The sequence below is a fragment of the Salvelinus fontinalis genome, unplaced genomic scaffold (assembly GCF_029448725.1).
Source record: "Salvelinus fontinalis isolate EN_2023a unplaced genomic scaffold, ASM2944872v1 scaffold_0120, whole genome shotgun sequence".
Lineage (NCBI taxonomy): Eukaryota > Metazoa > Chordata > Actinopteri > Salmoniformes > Salmonidae > Salvelinus > Salvelinus fontinalis.
In genome coordinates this window covers 197,501-215,893 of record NW_026600329.1, presented here as the reverse complement: position 1 = coordinate 215,893, position 18,393 = coordinate 197,501, and the positions used below count along the sequence as shown (strand labels likewise).

Below are 18,393 nucleotides of genomic sequence, written 5' to 3'. Positions count from 1 at the left end.
ACACACGAGATAGATAGATAGACAGACATATACAGTGGGGCAAAAAAGTATTTAGTCAGCCACCAATTGTGCAAGTTCTCCCACTTAAAAAGATGAGAGAGGCCTGTAATTTTTATCATAGGTGCACTTCAACTATGACAGACAAAATGAGAAAAAAATTCCAGAAAATCACAATGTAGGATTTGGTCACCTACAAACAAGCAAGATTTCTGGCTCTCACAGACCTGTAACTTCTTCTTTAAGAGGCTCCTCTGTCCTCCACTCGTTAACTGTATTAATGGAACCTGTTTGAACTAGTTATCAGTATAAAAGACACCTGTCCACAACCTCAAACAGTCACACTCCAAACTCCACTATGGCCAAGACCAAAGAGATGTCAAAGGACACCAGAAACAAAATTGTAGACCTGCACCAGGCTGGGAAGACTGAATCTGCAGTAGGTAAGCAGCTTGGTTTGAAGAAATCAACTGTGGGAGCAATTATTAGGAAATGGAAGACATACAAGACCACTGATAATCTCCCTCGATCTGGGGCTCCACGCAAGATCTCATCCCGTGGGGTCAAAATGATCACAAGAACAGTGAGCAAAAATCCCAGAACCACACGGGGGGACCTAGTGAATGACCTGCAGAGAGCTGGGACCAAAGTAACAAAGCCTACCATCAGTAACACACTACGCCGCCAGGGACTCAAATCCTGCAGTGCCAGACGTGTCCCCCTGCTTAATACATGTCCAGGCCCGTCTGAAGTTTGCTAGAGAGCATTTGGATGATCCAGAAGAAGATTGGGAGAATGTCATATGGTCAGATGAAACCAAAATAGAACATTTTGGTAAAAACTCAACTCGTCGTGTTTGGAGGACAAATAATGCTGAGTTGCATCCAAAGAACACCATACCGACTGTGAAGCATGGGGGTGGAAACATCATGCTTTGGGGCTGTTTTTCTGCAAAGGGACCAGGACGACTGATGCGTGTAAAGGAAGTTTCTTGCCAATTTCTCACATGGAATAGCCTTAATTTCTCAGAACAAGAATAGACTTACGAGTTTCAGAAGAAAGTTCTTTGTTTCTGGCCATTTTGAGCCTGTAATCGAACCCACAAATGCTGATGTTCCAGATACTCAACTAGTCTAAAGAAGGCCAGTTTTATTGCTTCTTTAATCAGAACAACAGTTTTCATCTGTGCTAAGCCTATGAAAATGACCAACTTGGATTAGCTAACACAACATGCCATTGGAAAAAACGAGTGATGGTTGCTAATAATGGGCCTCTGTACGTCTGTGTAGATATTCCATATATTTTTTTTAAATCAGCCGTTTCCAGCTGCAATAGTCATTTACAACATTAACAATGTCTACACTGTATTTCTGATGAATTTTATGTTATTTTAATGGACAACAAATGTGCTTTTCTTTCCCAAAAAATTTGATATTTCTAAGTGACCCCAAACTCTTGAACGGTAGCATATATATATATATATATATATATATATATATATATATATATATATATATATATATATATATATACACACACCTACCCTACACTATATATATATATATATACACAGTTGAAGTCAGAAGTTTACATACACCTTAGCCAAATACATTTAAACTCAGTTTTTCACAATTCCTGACATTTAATCCTAGTAAAAATTTCCTGTTTTAGGTCTGCCACCTTGATGCTGCAACCCCCGTGCTTCACGGTTGGGATGGTGTTCTTCGGCTTGCAAGCTTCCCCCTGTCAAGGCGGTTGTAAGGAGAGGACCAAGGTGCAGCGTGATAAGCGTACATTTTATTTATTTTTAAAAAATGACGCCGAACAAAACAATAAACACTACAAAAACAAACCGTGAAGTTCAAAGGCTATGTGCCCCAAAGTAAACTTCCCACAAAGACAGGTGGAAAAAAGGGCTACCTAAGTATGGTTCTCAATCAGAGACAACGATAGACAGCTGCCTCTGATTGAGAACTACACCCGGCCAAACACAAAGAAATACACAACATAGAACATAGAATACCCACTCCAACTCACGCCCTGACCAAACCAAAATAGAGACATAAAAAGGATCTCTAAGGTCAGGGCGTGACACCCCCTTTTTCCTCCAAACATAACGATGGTCATTATGGCCAAACAGTTCTATTTTTGTTTCATCAGACCAGAGGACATTTCTCCAAAAAGTATGATCTTTGTCCCCATGTGCAGTGGCAAACCGTAGTCTGGCTTTTTTATGGCAGTTTTGGAGCAGTGGCTTCTTCCTTTCTGGGCGGCCTTTCAGGTTATGTCGATATAGGACTCATTTTACTGTGGATTTAGATACTTTGTACCTGTTTCCTCCAGCATCTTCACAAGGTCCTTTGCTTTTCTTCTGGGATTGATTTGCACTTTTCGCACCAAAGTACATTCATCTCTAGGAGACAGAACGCGTCTCCTTCCTGAGCGGTATGACGGCCGCGTGGTCCCATGGTGTTTATACTTGCGTACTATTGTTTGTACAGATGAACGTGGTACCTTCAGGCATTTGGAAATCACTGAAGCACTGAGTCCAAAGGGAGACTACCCAGGGATGCAAACGGGTCACTTTTAGGCGACATTCAGCGTCTCTATAGAAGAGAGGTGATCATCTCCCTGTGTGACACTACCTTCTCTGACGGCTGTGTCGTCACTCACTCCACGCAACACACTTTGTTCCTGACTGGGACATTTGGAATGCGACTCGAGTTGTGTTTTTGAAATCATTCTGTGATTATAGTCGATATATTATAGTTGCCTGTATGTTTCAATAGCGCAACGTATTATACACAAAAGTTATTAAAGTTAGCTAGCTATGATCTCAGCTCAGCAATGTCACGCCAATGGGCCCTGGTCAGAAGTAGTTCATAAAGGGAAACGGGTGCCATGGCCCTGGTCAAAAGTAGATCATAAAGGGAAACGGGTGCCATGGCCCTGGTCAAAAGTAGATCATAAAGGGAAACGGGTGCCATGGCCCTGGTCAAAAGTAGATCATAAAGGGAAACGGGTGATATGGCCCTGGTCAAAAGTAGTTCATAAAGGGAAACGGGTGCCATGGCCCTGGTCAAAAGTAGATCATAAAGGGAAACGGGTGATATGGCCCTGGTCAAAAGTAGATAATAAAGGGAAACGGGTGCCATGGCCCTGGTCAAAAGCATTCATAAAGGGAAACGGGTGATATGGCCCTGGTCAAAAGTATTCATAAAGGGAAATGGGTGCTATGGCCCTGATCAAAAGTATTCATAATAGGGAAACGGGTGCCATGGCCCTGGTCAAAAGTAGTTCGTACAGGGAAAGGTGCCACTTGCAACACAACGTAATGAAACCCAGTCAGTATGCTAGTTTAGCAATATTAGCTATTTCCTTCTCTGACTACAACTCCGGGTAAACTATCCCAAACCCAGCGCCCTCTGCCTCGCTAACACACGTGACCGCCCTCCTTAACAACGCGCCAACCAGTTGTGCTGTAGAAAAGGATCCTACTCGATAGCTCCGTTGGCAACATTTAAAGCTAGCTATGGAGTGATCTTACGGCACATACTTGTGTCCGTTACAGCAGCCCAGCTCACCTTCCCAGAGACGATCTTTTCGTAAATTTGTATGGGCTGGTCAGCGAAGAAGGGAGGATAACCGGCCGCCATCTCATAGACCAACACACCCAACGCCCACCAGTCTACTGCCTTGTTATACCCCTGGAGAGGGAGGGAGGAGGGAAGGGGAGGGGGAGGGAGGGGAGGAGGGAGGGAAGAAGGGGGGAATTAGGGGAGTGGGAGAGGGAGAAAGGAGGGAGGGGGAGGGAGGGGGAGAGGGAGGGAGGGAGGTAAAGAGGGAGAGAGATTTAACATGTTGAGTGTTACATTGAGGTTTGGAGGTAGAGAAAGTAACTGAGGTCTGTAGTAAAGTAATGCCTCAGGGACAGCTGCCTCCTCCATTTTGGTTCCATTGAAGTAGTTGCACAGAAACCCACCCCTAAGCCACTGGGCCTCCATTTGCGGCTCACCTTGCTGAGGATGATCTCTGGGGCCAGGTACTCTGGGGTTCCACACAGCGTCCAGGTTCGACCTTTCACACGCTTAGCAAAACCAAAATCTGTCACCTGAGCGAGAGAGAGACCATTGAAAATACAACCCATAGCAGCAGTTACGCAGTAGTTTAATAGTAGCTACAGAGGAATCTGCAGTACCACTGTTTCCCACTAGGGGGAAGCAGAGACTGCGCTATAAACCACTGTTGTAGAGCCAGGTACACAGACATATACAGTAGGCGCATGTAATAGAACCATTTCCAGGACGCGACACACCGACGTCACGCACAGATGCGCAAAACTCTTGGCGGCAGTGAGAAAGCCATCTGCGCCCATTCAACATAGCTTTGATTTAAGTTTTTAATACTTCTAAACAAATTAACTTTTGGGGGGTTCTCATATGCTTACAATGATGTTTTGATTCTTGCTTGAACAGTCACTAAGATCATATTTGGTTGTGATCTCTGCAAAATAAATATTTTAGATGCAGCAGTTCTTAGCTAGAATGCTAACACTCATTGATATCGGCTGTAGCTAAAGCTACCCAAAGAGCCATTTTACCGGTTGAAGCTGAAGTGTTTTTAAAGTATAATGCAGTTGATTTGCGATGATGACACAAACATTATATTAGGCAGGAAATTCATACGAGCCTTAAAATCTAATTGTAATCCAAAAGTAGTGTGAAATTCACTCATAAGCAACATGTAAATAAAGTTTTTTTTGTTGCTGCCGTTCAATAAGAACTCCCACTTGCGCGCATCGCCCTCGTTGCGCCAATGTTTGCAAACACAGGAAGGGGTTTATTCCATAGACGGGTTAGCTGACAACGTCACAAAAACGATTGGTGGGGCAGAAGTCCTTGTGTTGTTGTGATTCTGAACGGCCAGAAAGCAACAATGACAAGAACCTGCCACGTGGGAAACAGTAGGTGGTTCGTTTCAACTAGTGTTATCTTGTTATTGATACCATGTCTTGTTTTGAAGTGTTTTCGCTCGTCACGTCTATGCTAATATGGCTAAAATCCGCTAGCTAGTTAACCAACAACTGTAACGATGTAACTATACAGTGCATTGGAAAAGTATTCAGATCCCTTGACCTTTTTCTAAAATGGATTAAATAAAAAGGTTCATCATCAATCTATACATAATACCCCATAGTGACAAAGTGAGAAGGTTTAGCATTTATTTGCAAATTCATAAAAAATAAAAACCTTATTTACATACAGTATTTGCATACAATACCAGTCAAAAGTTTGGACACACCTACTCATTCAAGGATTTGTACTACTTTATACATTGTAGAATAATAAATAATAAAATAATAAAACTATGAAATAACACAAATGGAATCATGTAGTAACCAAAAAAAGTGTTAAACAAATCAAAATATATTTTAGATTCTTCCAAGTAGCCACCCTTTGCCTTGATCACAGCTTTGCACACTCTTGGCATTCTCTCAACCAGCTTCATGAGGAATGCTTTTCTTAAAGGAGTTCCCACATTTGCTGAGCGTTTGTTGGCTGCTTTTCCTTCACTCTGCGTTCCAACTCATCCCAAACCATCTCAATTGGGTCGAGGTCTGGTGATTGTGGAGCCCAGGTCATCTGATACAGCACTCCATCACTCTCCTTCTTGGTCAAATATCCCTTTCACATGCTGGAGGTGTGTTTTGGTTCATTGTCCTGTTGAAAAACAAATGATAGTCCCACTAAGCGCAAACCAGATGGGATGTCGTATCGCTGCAGAATGCTGTGTCACTCCTCAGTAAACGGCACATGACAGCCCGCTTGGAGTTTTCCCAAAAGGCACCTAAAGACTCTCAGACCATGAGAAACAAGATTCTCTGGTCTGATGAAACCAAGATTGAACTATTTGGCCTGAATGCCAAGCATCATATCTGGAGGAAACCTGGCACTATCCCTACGGTGAAGCATGGTGGTGGCAGCATCATGCTGTGGGGATGTTTTTCAGCAGCAGGGACTGGGAGACTAGTCAGGGTTGAGGGAAAGATGAACGGAGCACAGACAGAAGCTTGATGAAAACCTGCTCCAGAGTGCTCAGGACCACAAACTGGGGCGAAGGTTCACCTTCCAACAGGACAGCTACCCTAAGCGCACAGCCAAGCCAACTAGTCTCTGAATGTCCTTGAGTGATCCAGCCAGAGCCCAGACTTGAACCCGATTGAACATCTCCGGAGAAACCTGAAAATATCTGTGCAGCGAGACTCCCCATCCAACCTGACAGTGCTTGAGAGGATCTGCAGAGAAGAATGGGAGAAACTCCCCAAATACAGGTGTGCCAAGCTTGTAGCGTCATACCCAAGAAGACTCAAGGCTGTAATCACTGCCAAAGGTGTTTCAACAAAGTCCTGAGTAAAGGGTCTGAATACTTATGCAAATGTGATATTTAAGTTTTTTTTTTTTTTAACTAAAAACCTGTTTTTGCTTTGTCATTATGGGGTAATGTGTGTCGATTGATGAGGGGAAAAAACGATTTAATTCATTTTAGAACAAGGCTGTAACGTAACAAAATGTTGGAAAAGTCAAGGGGTCTGAATACCTTCTGAATGCTCTGTATTTGAGAAACAACAAGTGCTTGTTGTGCACATTTGTCTTTTTTCAATAAAGACTTGGAGAGGAAATATAGTTGACATGTTGTCAACAATCCTTTGATTCCCCGCCTCGGTTTTGTCCCGTCTACAGCATCCTAAATAAAAATATTACAACCTAATGTGTGTAGCCCGTACATAGCCTTATGTCGGTTTATGTCACCTGTTCATAGCCCTACATCAGGTTAAATGACCTGTATGTAGCTTTACGTCATCCTATGTCACCTGTATGCAGCTCTATATCGTCCTATGTCACCTGTAGGTAGCTGTATGTCATGCTATGTCACCTGTATGTAGCCCTGCTGGTCTATGAGCAGGTTCTCCGGTTTCAGGTCTCGGTAGATGAGGTCCAGGGCGTGCAGGTACTCAAAGGTGAGGACAATCTGAGCCGCGTAGAACCGAGCATGAGGCTCACTACACGAGAGCGAGAGGAAGGGAGAGAGAGAGACAGATGCATAAGCAAATAAGCAGAGAAGACAACAACAGTAGAATAGATGACAGTACAACAGAAACTAAACATAATACAGTAGAATAGATGACAGTACTACAGTAACTAAATAGAACACAGTAGAATAGATGACAGTACTACAGTAACTAAACAGAACACAGTAGAATAGATGACAGTACTACAGTAACTAAATAGAACACAGTAGAATAGATGACAGTACTACAGTAACTAAATAGAATACAGTAGAATAGATGACAGTACTACAGTAACTAAATAGAACACAGTAGAATAGATGACAGTACTACAGTAACTAAACATAACACAGTAGAATAGATGACAGTACTACAGTAACTAAATAGAACACAGTAGAATAGATGACAGTACTACAGTAACTAAATAGAACACAGTAGAATAGATGACAGTACTACAGTAACTAAATAGAATACAGTAGAATAGATGACAGTACTACAGTAACTAAATAGAACACAGTAGAATAGATGACAGTACTACAGTAACTAAATAGAACACAGTAGAATAGATGACAGTAATACAGTAACTAAATAGAACACAGTAGAATAGATGACAGTACTACAGTAACTAAATAGAATACAGTAGAATAGATGACAGTACTACAGTAACTAAATAGAATACAGTAGAATATATGACAGTAATACAGTAACTAAATAGAATACAGTAGAATAGATGACAGTACTACAGTAACTAAATAGAATACAGTAGAATAGATGACAGTACTACAGTAACTAAATAGATGACAGTAGAATAGATGACACTACTACAGTAACTAAATAGAACACAGTAGAATAGAATAAAGGAGGATAAACTTGATTCTATTCTATTACATAGAATTTGGATAGAATCTACAATCTAGCCCAATCCAGTAGCGTGTGTGTGTGTGTGTGTGTGTGTGTGTGTGTGTGTGTGTGTGTGTGTGTGTGTGTGTGTGTGTGTGTGTGTGTGTGTGTGTGTGTGTGTGCGTGTGTGTGTAGCAGAGGATGTGAGTGGAGTGGAGCTGTAGTGGAGCGAGGAGCGGATTATAAAATGTTTGGAGTGTCGGCCTCTCAGCCACCAGCTCCAGTCATATTCTCTGCCCAGCACTTTAGCATTTAGCATTTCATCATCACTGCTCTTTTAATTAGGCCTATTCTGTTGTATTTCTTTAGCCTACCCCACATGCAGAGATGTTGATATGAGTCAACCAAGAAATAGGTCACAGCCTGTGTAACAGACTGTAAGACAACCAATGAACCCATGTAGCAGCACAGGAGATGTTTACAGGAGATGTCTACAGGAGATATTTACAGGAGATGTCTACAGGATATGTTTACAAGAGATGTCTACAGGAGATGTTTACAGGAGATGTCTACAGGAGATGTCTACAGGAGATGTCTACAGGAGATGTTTACAGGAGATGTTTACAGGAGATGTTTACAGGAGATGTCTACAGGATATGTTTACAGGAGATGTCTACAGGATATGTTTAAAGGAGATGTCTACAGGAGATGTTTACAAGAGATGTCTACAGGAGATGTCTACAGGAGATGTTTACAGGAGGTGTCTACAGGAGATGTTTACAGGAGATGTCTACAGGAGATGTCTACAGGAGAAGTTTACAGGAGATGTTTACAGGAGATGTTTACAGGAGATGTCTACAGGAGATGTCTACAGGAGATGTTTACAGGAGATGTTTACAGGAGATGTCTACAGGAGATGTCTACAGGAGATGTTTACAGGCGATGTTTACAGGAGATGTCTACAGGAGATGTCTACAGGAGATGTTTACAGGAGATGTTTACAGGAGATGTCTACAGGAGATGTTTACAGGAGATGTTTATTTAGGCTATTGTTAAAAAAACAGGAGTCTAAGTTTGTAACAGTGTTAAGTTGTCTATCAACTGATACATGTGAGGACAACAGAGCCGACTGAAGTATCTGATCGTCAATGAATGAGAGAAAGAGACTGTTGTTTTTAACACAGCAGAGGCATAGCATCAGCACGGTTCAATAGCATGTGACAGGATGTTGAAATGTTGAAGCTCCTTAAGACAGCCTGCTTCAAAACCAAACGGTACCAAGTCACAAAAGTAGATGAGGAGTTTTTTAGATGATCTTTTTTTATACAAAATGAATGGAGTGAATTTGGAGCGGTAGTCGTGTGAGTGATTTTTAGCGAGGGAAAGGACGTTGAGCGCCGGACCGCTCTGTGAGCGAGGACGTGAGCGCCGAACCGCTCTGTGAGCGAGGACGTGAGTGCCGGACCGCTCTGTGAGCGAGGACGTTGAGCGCCGGACCGCTCTGTGAGCGAGGACGTGAGCGCCGGACCGCTCTGTGAGCGAGGACGTGAGCGCCAGACCGCTCTGTGAGCATTGAGTGGGATTTCAGACTGCTCAGCTCTGATGTGTAGACGTACCTGAACCTGCCGATTCGTCGTAGATGAGAGAACATCTCTCCACCCGGTACATACTCCATCACCATGTACAGGTTAGTGTTGTCCTGCAGAACAGACAGGATCTGTTACTGATACACACACACACACACACACACACAGACACACAGACACACACACACACACACACACACACACACACACACACACACACACACACACACACACACACACACACACACACACACAGACGTACACTGAGTGTACAAAACACTAAGAACACCTGCTCTTTCCATGACACAGACTGATCAGGTGAATCCAGGTGAAAGATATGATCCCTTATTGATCTCACTTGTTAAATCCACTTCAAATCAGTGTAGATGAAGGGGAGGAGACAGGTTAAAGAAGGATATTTGAGCCTTGAGACATGGATTGTGTACGTGTGCCATCCGGAGGGTTAATGGGCAAGACAAAATATATCAGTGTCTTTGAACAGGGTATGGTAGGCGGTATGGTAGTAGGTATGGGGTATGGTAGTAGGTGTGGTAGTAGGTGTGGGGTATGGTAGGGGGTATGGTAGTAGGTATGGGGTATGGTAGGGGGTATGGTAGTAGGTATGGGGTATGGTAGTAGGTATGGGGTATGGTAGTAGGTATGGGGTATGGTAGTAGGTGTGGTAGTAGGTATTGGGGTATGGTAGTAGGTATGGGGTATGGTAGTATGTGTGGTAGTAGGTATGGGGTATGGTAGTAGGTATGGTAGTAGGTATGGGGTGTGGTAGTAGGTATGGTAGTAGGTGTGGTAGTAGGTATGGGGTATGGTAGTAGGTGTGGTAGTAGGTATGGGGTATGGTAGTAGGTATGGTAGTAGGTGTGGTAGTAGGTATGGGGTATGGTAGTAGGTATGGTAGTAGGTGTGGTAGTAGGTAGTAGGTGTGGTAGTAGGTATGGGGTATGGTAGTAGGTGTGGTAGTAGGTATGGGGTATGGTAGTATGTGTGGTAGTAGGTATGGGGTATGGTAGTAGGTGTGGTAGTAGGTATGGGGTATGGTAGTAGGTATGGTAGTAGGTGTGGTAGTAGGTATGGGGTATGGTAGTAGGTATGGTAGTAGGTGTGGTAGTAGGTATGGGGTATGGTAGTAGGTATGGGGTATGGTAGTGGGTATGGTAGTGGGTATGGTAGTAGGTATGGTAGTAGGTGTGGTAGTAGGTATGGGGTGTGGTAGGAGGTATGGTAGTAGGTGTGGTAGTAGGTATGGGGTATGGTAGTAGGTATGGGGTATGGTAGTAGGTATGGGGTATGGTAGTGGGTATGGGGTATGGTAGGAGGTATGGTAGTAGGTGTGGTGGTAGGTATGGGGTATGGTAGTAGGTGTGGGGTATGGTAGTAGGTATGGGGTATGGTAGTAGGTATGGGGTATGGTAGTAGGTATGGGGTATGGTAGTAGGTATGGGGTATGGTAGTGGGTATGGGGTATGGTAGGAGGTATGGTAGTAGGTGTGGTGGTAGGTATGGGGTATGGTAGTAGGTGTGGGGTATGGTAGTAGGTATGGGGTATGGTAGTAGGTATGGGGTATGGTAGTGGGTATGGGGTATGGTAGGAGGTATGGTAGTAGGTGTGGTGGTAGGTATGGGGTATGGTAGTAGGTATGGGGTATGGTAGTGGGTATGGGGTATGGTAGGAGGTATGGTAGTAGGTGTGGTGGTAGGTATGGGGTATGGTAGTAGGTGTGGGGTATGGTAGTAGGTATGGGGTATGGTAGTAGGTATGGGGTATGGTAGTGGGTATGGGGTATGGTAGGAGGTATGGTAGTAGGTGTGGTGGTAGGTATGGGGTATGGTAGTAGGTGTGGGGTATGGTAGTAGGTGTGGGGTATTGTAGTAGGTGCCGGGCGCACCGTTGTGTCAAGAACTGCAACGCTGCTGTGTTTTTCACGCTCAACAGTTTCCTGTGTGTATCAAGAATGGTCCACCACCCAAAGGACATCCAGCCAACTTGACTGTGGGAAGCATTGGAGTCAACATGGGCCAGCATCCCTGTGGAACACTTTCAACACCTTGTAGAGTCCATGCCCTGAAGCATTGGAGTCAACATGAGCCAGCATCCCTGTGGAACGCTTTCGACACCTTGTAGAGTCCATGCCCTGAAGCATTGGAGTCAACATGGGCCAGCATCCCTGTGGAACACTTTCAACACCTTGTAGAGTCCATGCCCTGAAGCATTGGAGTCAACATGGGCCAGCATCCCTGTGGAACTCTTTCGACCCCTTGTAGAGTCCATGCCCTGAAGCATTGGAGTCAACATGGGCCAGCATCCCTGTGGAACTCTTTCGACACCTTGTAGAGTCCATGCCCTGAAGCATTGGAGTCAACATGGGCCAGCATCCCTGTGGAACACTTTCAACACCTTGTAGAGTCCATGCCCTGAAGCATTGGAGTCAACATGGGCCAGCATCCCTGTGGAACTCTTTCAACACCTTGTAGAGTCCATGCCCTGAAGCATTGGAGTCAACATGGGCCAGCATCCCTGTGGAACACTTTCAACACCTTGTAGAGTCTATACCCTGAAGCATTGGAGTCAACATGGGCCAGCATCCCTGTGGAACTCTTTCGACACCTTGTAGAGTCCATGCCCTGAAGCATTGGAGTCAACATGGGCCAGCATCCCTGTGGAACTCTTTCAACACCTTGTAGAGTCCATGCCCTGAAGCATTGGAGTCAACATGGGCCAGCATCCCTGTGGAACTCTTTCGACACCTTGTAGAGTCCATGCCCTGAAGCATTGGAGTCAACATGGGCCAGCATCCCTGTGGAACACTTTCAACACCTTGTAGAGTCCATGCCCTGAAGCATTGGAGTCAACATGGGCCAGCATCCCTGTGGAACTCTTTCAACACCTTGTAGAGTCCATGCCCTGAAGCATTGGAGTCAACATGGGCCAGCATCCCTGTGGAACACTTTCAACACCTTGTAGAGTCCATGCCCTGAAGCATTGGAGTCAACATGGGCCAGCATCCCTGTGGAACTCTTTCAACACCTTGTAGAGTCCATGCCCTGAAGCATTGGAGTCAACATGGGCCAGCATCCCTGTGGAACACTTTCAACACCTTGTAGAGTCCATGCCCTGAAGCATTGGAGTCAACATGGGCCAGCATCCCTGTGGAACTCTTTCGACACCTTGTAGAGTCCATGCCCTGAAGCATTGGAGTCAACATGGGCCAGCATCCCTGTGGAACACTTTCAACACCTTGTAGAGTCCATGCCCTGAAGCATTGGAGTCAACATGGGCCAGCATCCCTGTGGAACTCTTTCAACACCTTGTAGAGTCCATGCCCTGAAGCATTGGAGTCAACATGGGCCAGCATCCCTGTGGAACACTTTCAACACCTTGTAGAGTCCATGCCCTGAAGCATTGGAGTCAACATGGGCCAGCATCCCTGTGGAACTCTTTCAACACCTTGTAGAGTCCATGCCCTATGAATTGAGGCTGTTCTGAGGGCAAAGGGGGGGAGGGGTGCAAGTCAATATTAGGAAGGTGTTCCTAATGTTTGGTACACACACACACATGCACACACACAGAGACAGTGTGTACCTTGAAGGAGTACTTTACCTGTACACACACACAGAGACAGTGTGTACCTTGAAGGAGTACTCTACTTGTACACACACACACACAGACAGTGTGTACCTTGAAGGAGTACTCTACTTGTACACACACACACACAGAGACAGTGTGTACCTTGAAGGAGTACTCTACTTGTACCAGGAAAGGGAAGCTGACAGCCGTTAGAATACGCTTCTCATTCAGAGTATGTTCTATCTGTTTCAGCTTTACAACCTGAGAGACAGAGACAGAGACAGAGAGAGACAGAGAGAGAGAAAGAGACAGAGAGAGAGAGAGAGAAAGAGAGACAGAGAGACAGAGAGACAGAGAGAGAGAGACAGAGTGAGACAGAGAGAGAGAGAGAGAAAGAGAGAGAGAGACAGAGAGACAGAGAGTGAGACAGAGAGAAAGAGACAGAGAGACAGGGAGAAAGAGAGAGAGAGACAAAGAGACAGAGAGTGAGACAGAGAGAGAGAGAGAGAAAGAGAGAGAGAGACAGAGAGTGAGACAGAGAGAAAGAGACAGAGAGAGAGAGAGAGAAAGAGAGACAGAGAGTGAGACAGAGAGAAAGAGACAGAGAGACAGGGAGAAAGAGAGAGAGAGACAGAGGGTGAGACAGAGAGAAAGAGACAGAGAGAGAGAGAGAAAGAGAGAGAGAGACAGAGAGACAGAGAGTGAGACAGAGAGAGAGAAAGAGAGAGTGAGAGAGAGACAGGGAGAGAGAGGAGAAAGAGAGAGAGACAGAGAGAGCGCCAAGGAAGGGAGTAGAGGTAATGTCACAGACTGCAACACACATGAATCTTACTGCTTACTGCCCTTTGACTTAACCTCTCTCTCTTTCCCCTCATTCTTCCTCCATCTTTCCCCTCATTCTGTCTCTCTCGATCTGTTCAATAAATTAAATAAGTGTATATTTAAAATATACATTAAAATGAGGTAAGCTGATCCTAAATCTGTCAATTTGACTACAGCCAACTTCTACCCAGAGCCTCTAACTCCTAACCTCTGACCCTCTAAATCAGTGTTTCCCAATCCAGGTGCACGTTGTTGTTTTGGCCTAACACTAACACACCAGATTGAAATAAACACCTCATCAAGCCTTGATTAAATTAATCAGGTGTGTCGTGGTAGAGCTAAACCAGAAATGTGCAGCCCTTGGGGTCCCCAGGACCAGGACTGGTGTAACGGATGTGAAATGGCTAGCTAGTTAGCGGTGGTGCGCGCTAATAGCGTTTCAATCGGTGATGTCACTCGCTTCGAGACCTTGAAGCCGCGGCCCTTGCAGAGCAAGGGGAACCACTACTTCAAGGTCTCAAAGCGAGTGACGTCACCGATTGAAACGCTATTAGCGCGCACCACCGCTAACTAGCTAGCCATTTCACATCCGTTACACTGGGAAACACTGTCCTAACACTTTTGAACTTATCTGGATTCATGGGCTTTACGCTCAAACTGAACTTTTGGAAGAGTGTGATGGTACTCTTTTGAAACTTCCCTAACCTCTGACCTCTAACCCCTGGAGCCCTGCTGACCTTCTGCTTGTTGAGGATCTTCATGGCAAAGTGTTGCCCGGTCTCTTTGTGCTTGACCAGCATGACGCGGCCAAACGAACCCGTACCCAGAGTTTTCAACCGCTCAAACTGATCCAGATTCGCTGTGTTCTGAGGAGAAGAGGGCCACAGAGAAATGGTTACAGAGAGAGTGTGTGTGTGTAATAGGAGTTGATCATCATCGCCTGATCATCATCGGCTTAGGAATGATAGGGAGAGAATGAGAATGTCATCTAAAACACACACGGGTGGGTGGGCGGGCAGGCGTGCGCAGTAACACACACACGGGCGGGTGGGTGGGCAGGCACAGTAACACACACACGGGCGGGTGGGCGGGCAGGCGCAGTAACACACACACGGGCGGGTGGGTGGGCAGGCGCAGTAACACACACACGGGCGGGTGGGTGGGCAGGCGCAGTAACACACACACGGGCGGGTGGGTGGGCGCAGTAACACACACACGGGCGGGTGGGCGGGCGCAGTAACACACACACGGGCGGGTGGGCGGGCGCAGTAACACACACGGGTGGGCAGGCAGGCGGGCGGGAGCAGTAACACACACACGGGCAGGCGTGCGCAGTAACACACACGGGTGAGCGGGCAGGCGTGCGCAGTAACACACACGGGTGGGCAGGCAGGCGTGCGCAGTAACACACACGGGTGGGCGGGCAGGCGTGCGCAGTAACACACACACGGGCGGGTGGGCGGGCAGGCGTGCGCAGTAACACACACGGGTGGGCAGGCAGGCGTGCGCAGTAACACACACGGGTGGGCGGGCAGGCGTGCGCAGTAACACACACACGGGCGGGTGGGCGGGCAGGCAGGCGCAGTAACACACACGGGTGGGCGGGCAGGCGGGCGCAGTAACACACACGGGTGGGCGGGAAGGCGTGCGCAGTAACACGGGCGGGTGGGCGGGCAGGCGTGCGCAGTAACACGGGCGGGTGGGCGGGCAGCCAGGCGCAGTAACACACACGGGCGGGTGGGCAGGCGGGCGCAGTAACACGGGCGGGCGGGTGGGCAGGCGTGCGCAGTAACACGGGCGGGTGGGCGGGCAGGCGTGCGCAGTAACACGGGCGGCTGGGCGGGCAGGCAGGCGCAGTAACACACACGGGCAGGCGGGCGCAGTAACACGGGCCGGTGGGCCGGCAGGCGTGCGCAGTAACACGGGCGGGTGGGCGGGCAGGCGTGCGCAGTAACACACACGGACGGGTGGGCAGGCAGGCGCAGTAACACACACGGACGGGTGGGCAGGCGGGCGCAGTAACACGGGCGGGTGGGCGGGCAGGCGGGCGCAGTAACACGGGCGGGTGGGTGGGCAGGCAGGCGCAGTAACACGGGCGTGTGGGCGGGCAGGCAGGCGCAGTAACACGGGCGGGTGGGCAGGCAGGCGCAGTAACACACACGGACGGGTGGGCAGGCGGGCGCAGTAACACACACGGACGGGTGGGCAGGCAGGCGCAGTAACACACACGGGTGGGTGGGCGGGCAGGCGGGCGCAGTAACACGGGCGGGCGGGTGGGCAGGCGGGCGCAGTAACACACACGGGTGGGCGGTCAGGCAGGCGCAGTAACACGGGCGGGTGGGCGGGCAGGCGGGCGCAGTAACACACACGGACGGGTGGGCAGGCGGGCGCAGTAACACGGGCGGGTGGGCGGTCAGGCAGGCGCAGTAACACGGGCGGGTGGGCGGGCAGGCGGGCGCAGTAACACGGGCGGGCGGGTGGGCAGGCGGGCGCAGTAACACGGGTGGGCGGGCAGGCGGGCGCAGTAACACGGGCGGGCGGGTGGGCAGGCGGGCGCAGTAACACACACGGGTGGGCGGTCAGGCGGGCGCAGTAACACACACGGGCGGGCGGGTGGGCGGGCAGGCGCAGTAACACACAGGGCGGGTGGGCAGGCGGGCGCAGTAACACACACGGGCGGGTGGGCGGTCAGGCGCAGTAACACACACGGGCGGGTGGGCGGTCAGGCGCAGTAACACACACGGGTGGGTGGGCAGGCGGGCGCAGTCTTCCACATTCAAGTATTGCCACACGAGCAGAATTTCCTTATTCAGATATGACAAGAATCAATTATCCAGTTTCTCTCTCAACTCAATGTACATTTCAACTTAAGGGCTTCATTGGCTTTATTTATATACAGTGGGGCAAAAAAAGTATTTAGTCAGCCACCAATTGTGCAAGTTCTCCCACTTAAAAAGATGAGAGAGGCCTGTAATTTTCATCATAGGTACACTTCAACTATAACAGACAAAATGAGAAAAAAAATCCAGAAAATCACATTGTAGGATTTTTAATGAATTTATTTGCAAATTATGGTGGAAAATAAGTATTTGGTCAATAACAAAAGTTTATCTCAATACTTTGTTATATACCCTTTGTTGGCAATGACAGAGGTCAAACATTTTCTGTAAGTCTTCACAAGGTTTTCACACACTGTTGCTGGTATTTTGGCCCAATCCTCCATTGCTGGGCAACACGGACTTTCAACTCCATCCAAAGAATTTCTATGGGGTTGAGATCTGGAGACTGGCTAGGCCACTCCAGGACCTTGAAATGCTTCTTACGAAGCCACTCCTTCGTTGCCCGGGTGGTGTGTTTGGGATCATTGTCATGCTGAAAGACCCAGCCACGTTTCATCTTCAATGCCCTTGCTGATGGAAGGAGGTTTTCACTCAAAATTTCACGATACATGGCCCCATTCATTGTGTCCTTTACACGGATCAGTCGTCCTGGTCCCTTTGCAGAAAAACAGCCCCAAAGCATGATGTTTCCACCCCCATGCTTCACAGTAGTGGGAGAACTTGCACAATTGGTGACTGACTAAATACTTTTTTGCCCCACTGTATGTTAACATTGCCAAAGCAAGTGAAATAGATAATATACAAAGGTGAAATAAACAATAAAAATTAACAATAAACATTACACTCACAAAAGATCCAAAAGAATAAAGGCATTTCAAATGTCAAATTACGTCTATATATAGTGTTGTAACGATGTACAAATAGTTAAAGTACAAAAGGGAAAATAAATAAACAATAATATGGGTTGTATTTACAATGGTGTTTGTTCTTCACTGGTTGACCTTTTCTTGTGGCAACAGGTCACAAATCTTGCTGCTATGATGGCACACTGTGGTATTTCACCCAGTAGTTTTAGGAGTTTATCAAAATTGGGTTGGTTTTCGAATTCTCTGTGTGATCTGAGGGAAATAAGTCTCTCTGTCTCTCTCTCTCACACACACATATACATATAACTATCTGATTCCTCAGATAACTCACCTGTGCAGGGTTCTCCCACTTCTTGAGAAAGTCCTCTTTGGCTTTAACCAGGAACTCCTTCACTGTTGAACACACACACACACACACACACACACACACACACACACACACACACACACACACACACACACACACACACACACACACACACACACACACACACACACACACACACACACACAGACGGTTATCAATTTGTCCTTGAGAGGAGCATGTACACCTGTATGTGTGTGTGTGTTTGTCCAACAGTGTGTGACTCTCAGTGAGACCAAAACACACAACATATATTTCTACTATTTCTTTCTTTGTCTGTCTGTCTGTCTGTCTGTCTGTCTGTCTGTCTGTCTCTCTCAATTCAAAAGGGCTTGATTGGCATGGGAAACATATGTTAACATTGCCAAAGCAAGTAAAATAGATAATAAACAAAAATGAAATAAACCAAAAAATGTACTGTAAACATCT

General features: G+C 46.9%; 1 protein-coding gene across 2 annotated transcripts in view; it reads right to left on the bottom strand.

The window, feature by feature from the left end:
* Positions 1 to 3,512: 3,512 nt before the first annotated feature.
* Positions 3,513 to 18,393, bottom strand: part of LOC129843344 (cAMP-dependent protein kinase catalytic subunit alpha-like) — a 22,816-nt gene continuing 7,935 nt past the window's right edge. Inside the window, exons 2-8 of one of the 2 annotated variants that reach the window (XM_055911989.1) lie at positions 17,932 to 17,993; positions 14,632 to 14,760; positions 13,235 to 13,333; positions 9,520 to 9,602; positions 6,931 to 7,057; positions 4,013 to 4,108; positions 3,513 to 3,704 (exon numbers count right to left, since the gene is read on the bottom strand). In XM_055911989.1, coding sequence (XP_055767964.1) covers positions 3,528 to 3,704; positions 4,013 to 4,108; positions 6,931 to 7,057; positions 9,520 to 9,602; positions 13,235 to 13,333; positions 14,632 to 14,760; positions 17,932 to 17,993 — 773 coding nt within the window. In that variant the 3' untranslated portion in view covers positions 3,513 to 3,527. The remainder of the gene's footprint in view (positions 3,705 to 4,012; positions 4,109 to 6,930; positions 7,058 to 9,519; positions 9,603 to 13,234; positions 13,334 to 14,631; positions 14,761 to 17,931; positions 17,994 to 18,393) is intronic. The other variant, XM_055911990.1, reaches the window with a different exon arrangement.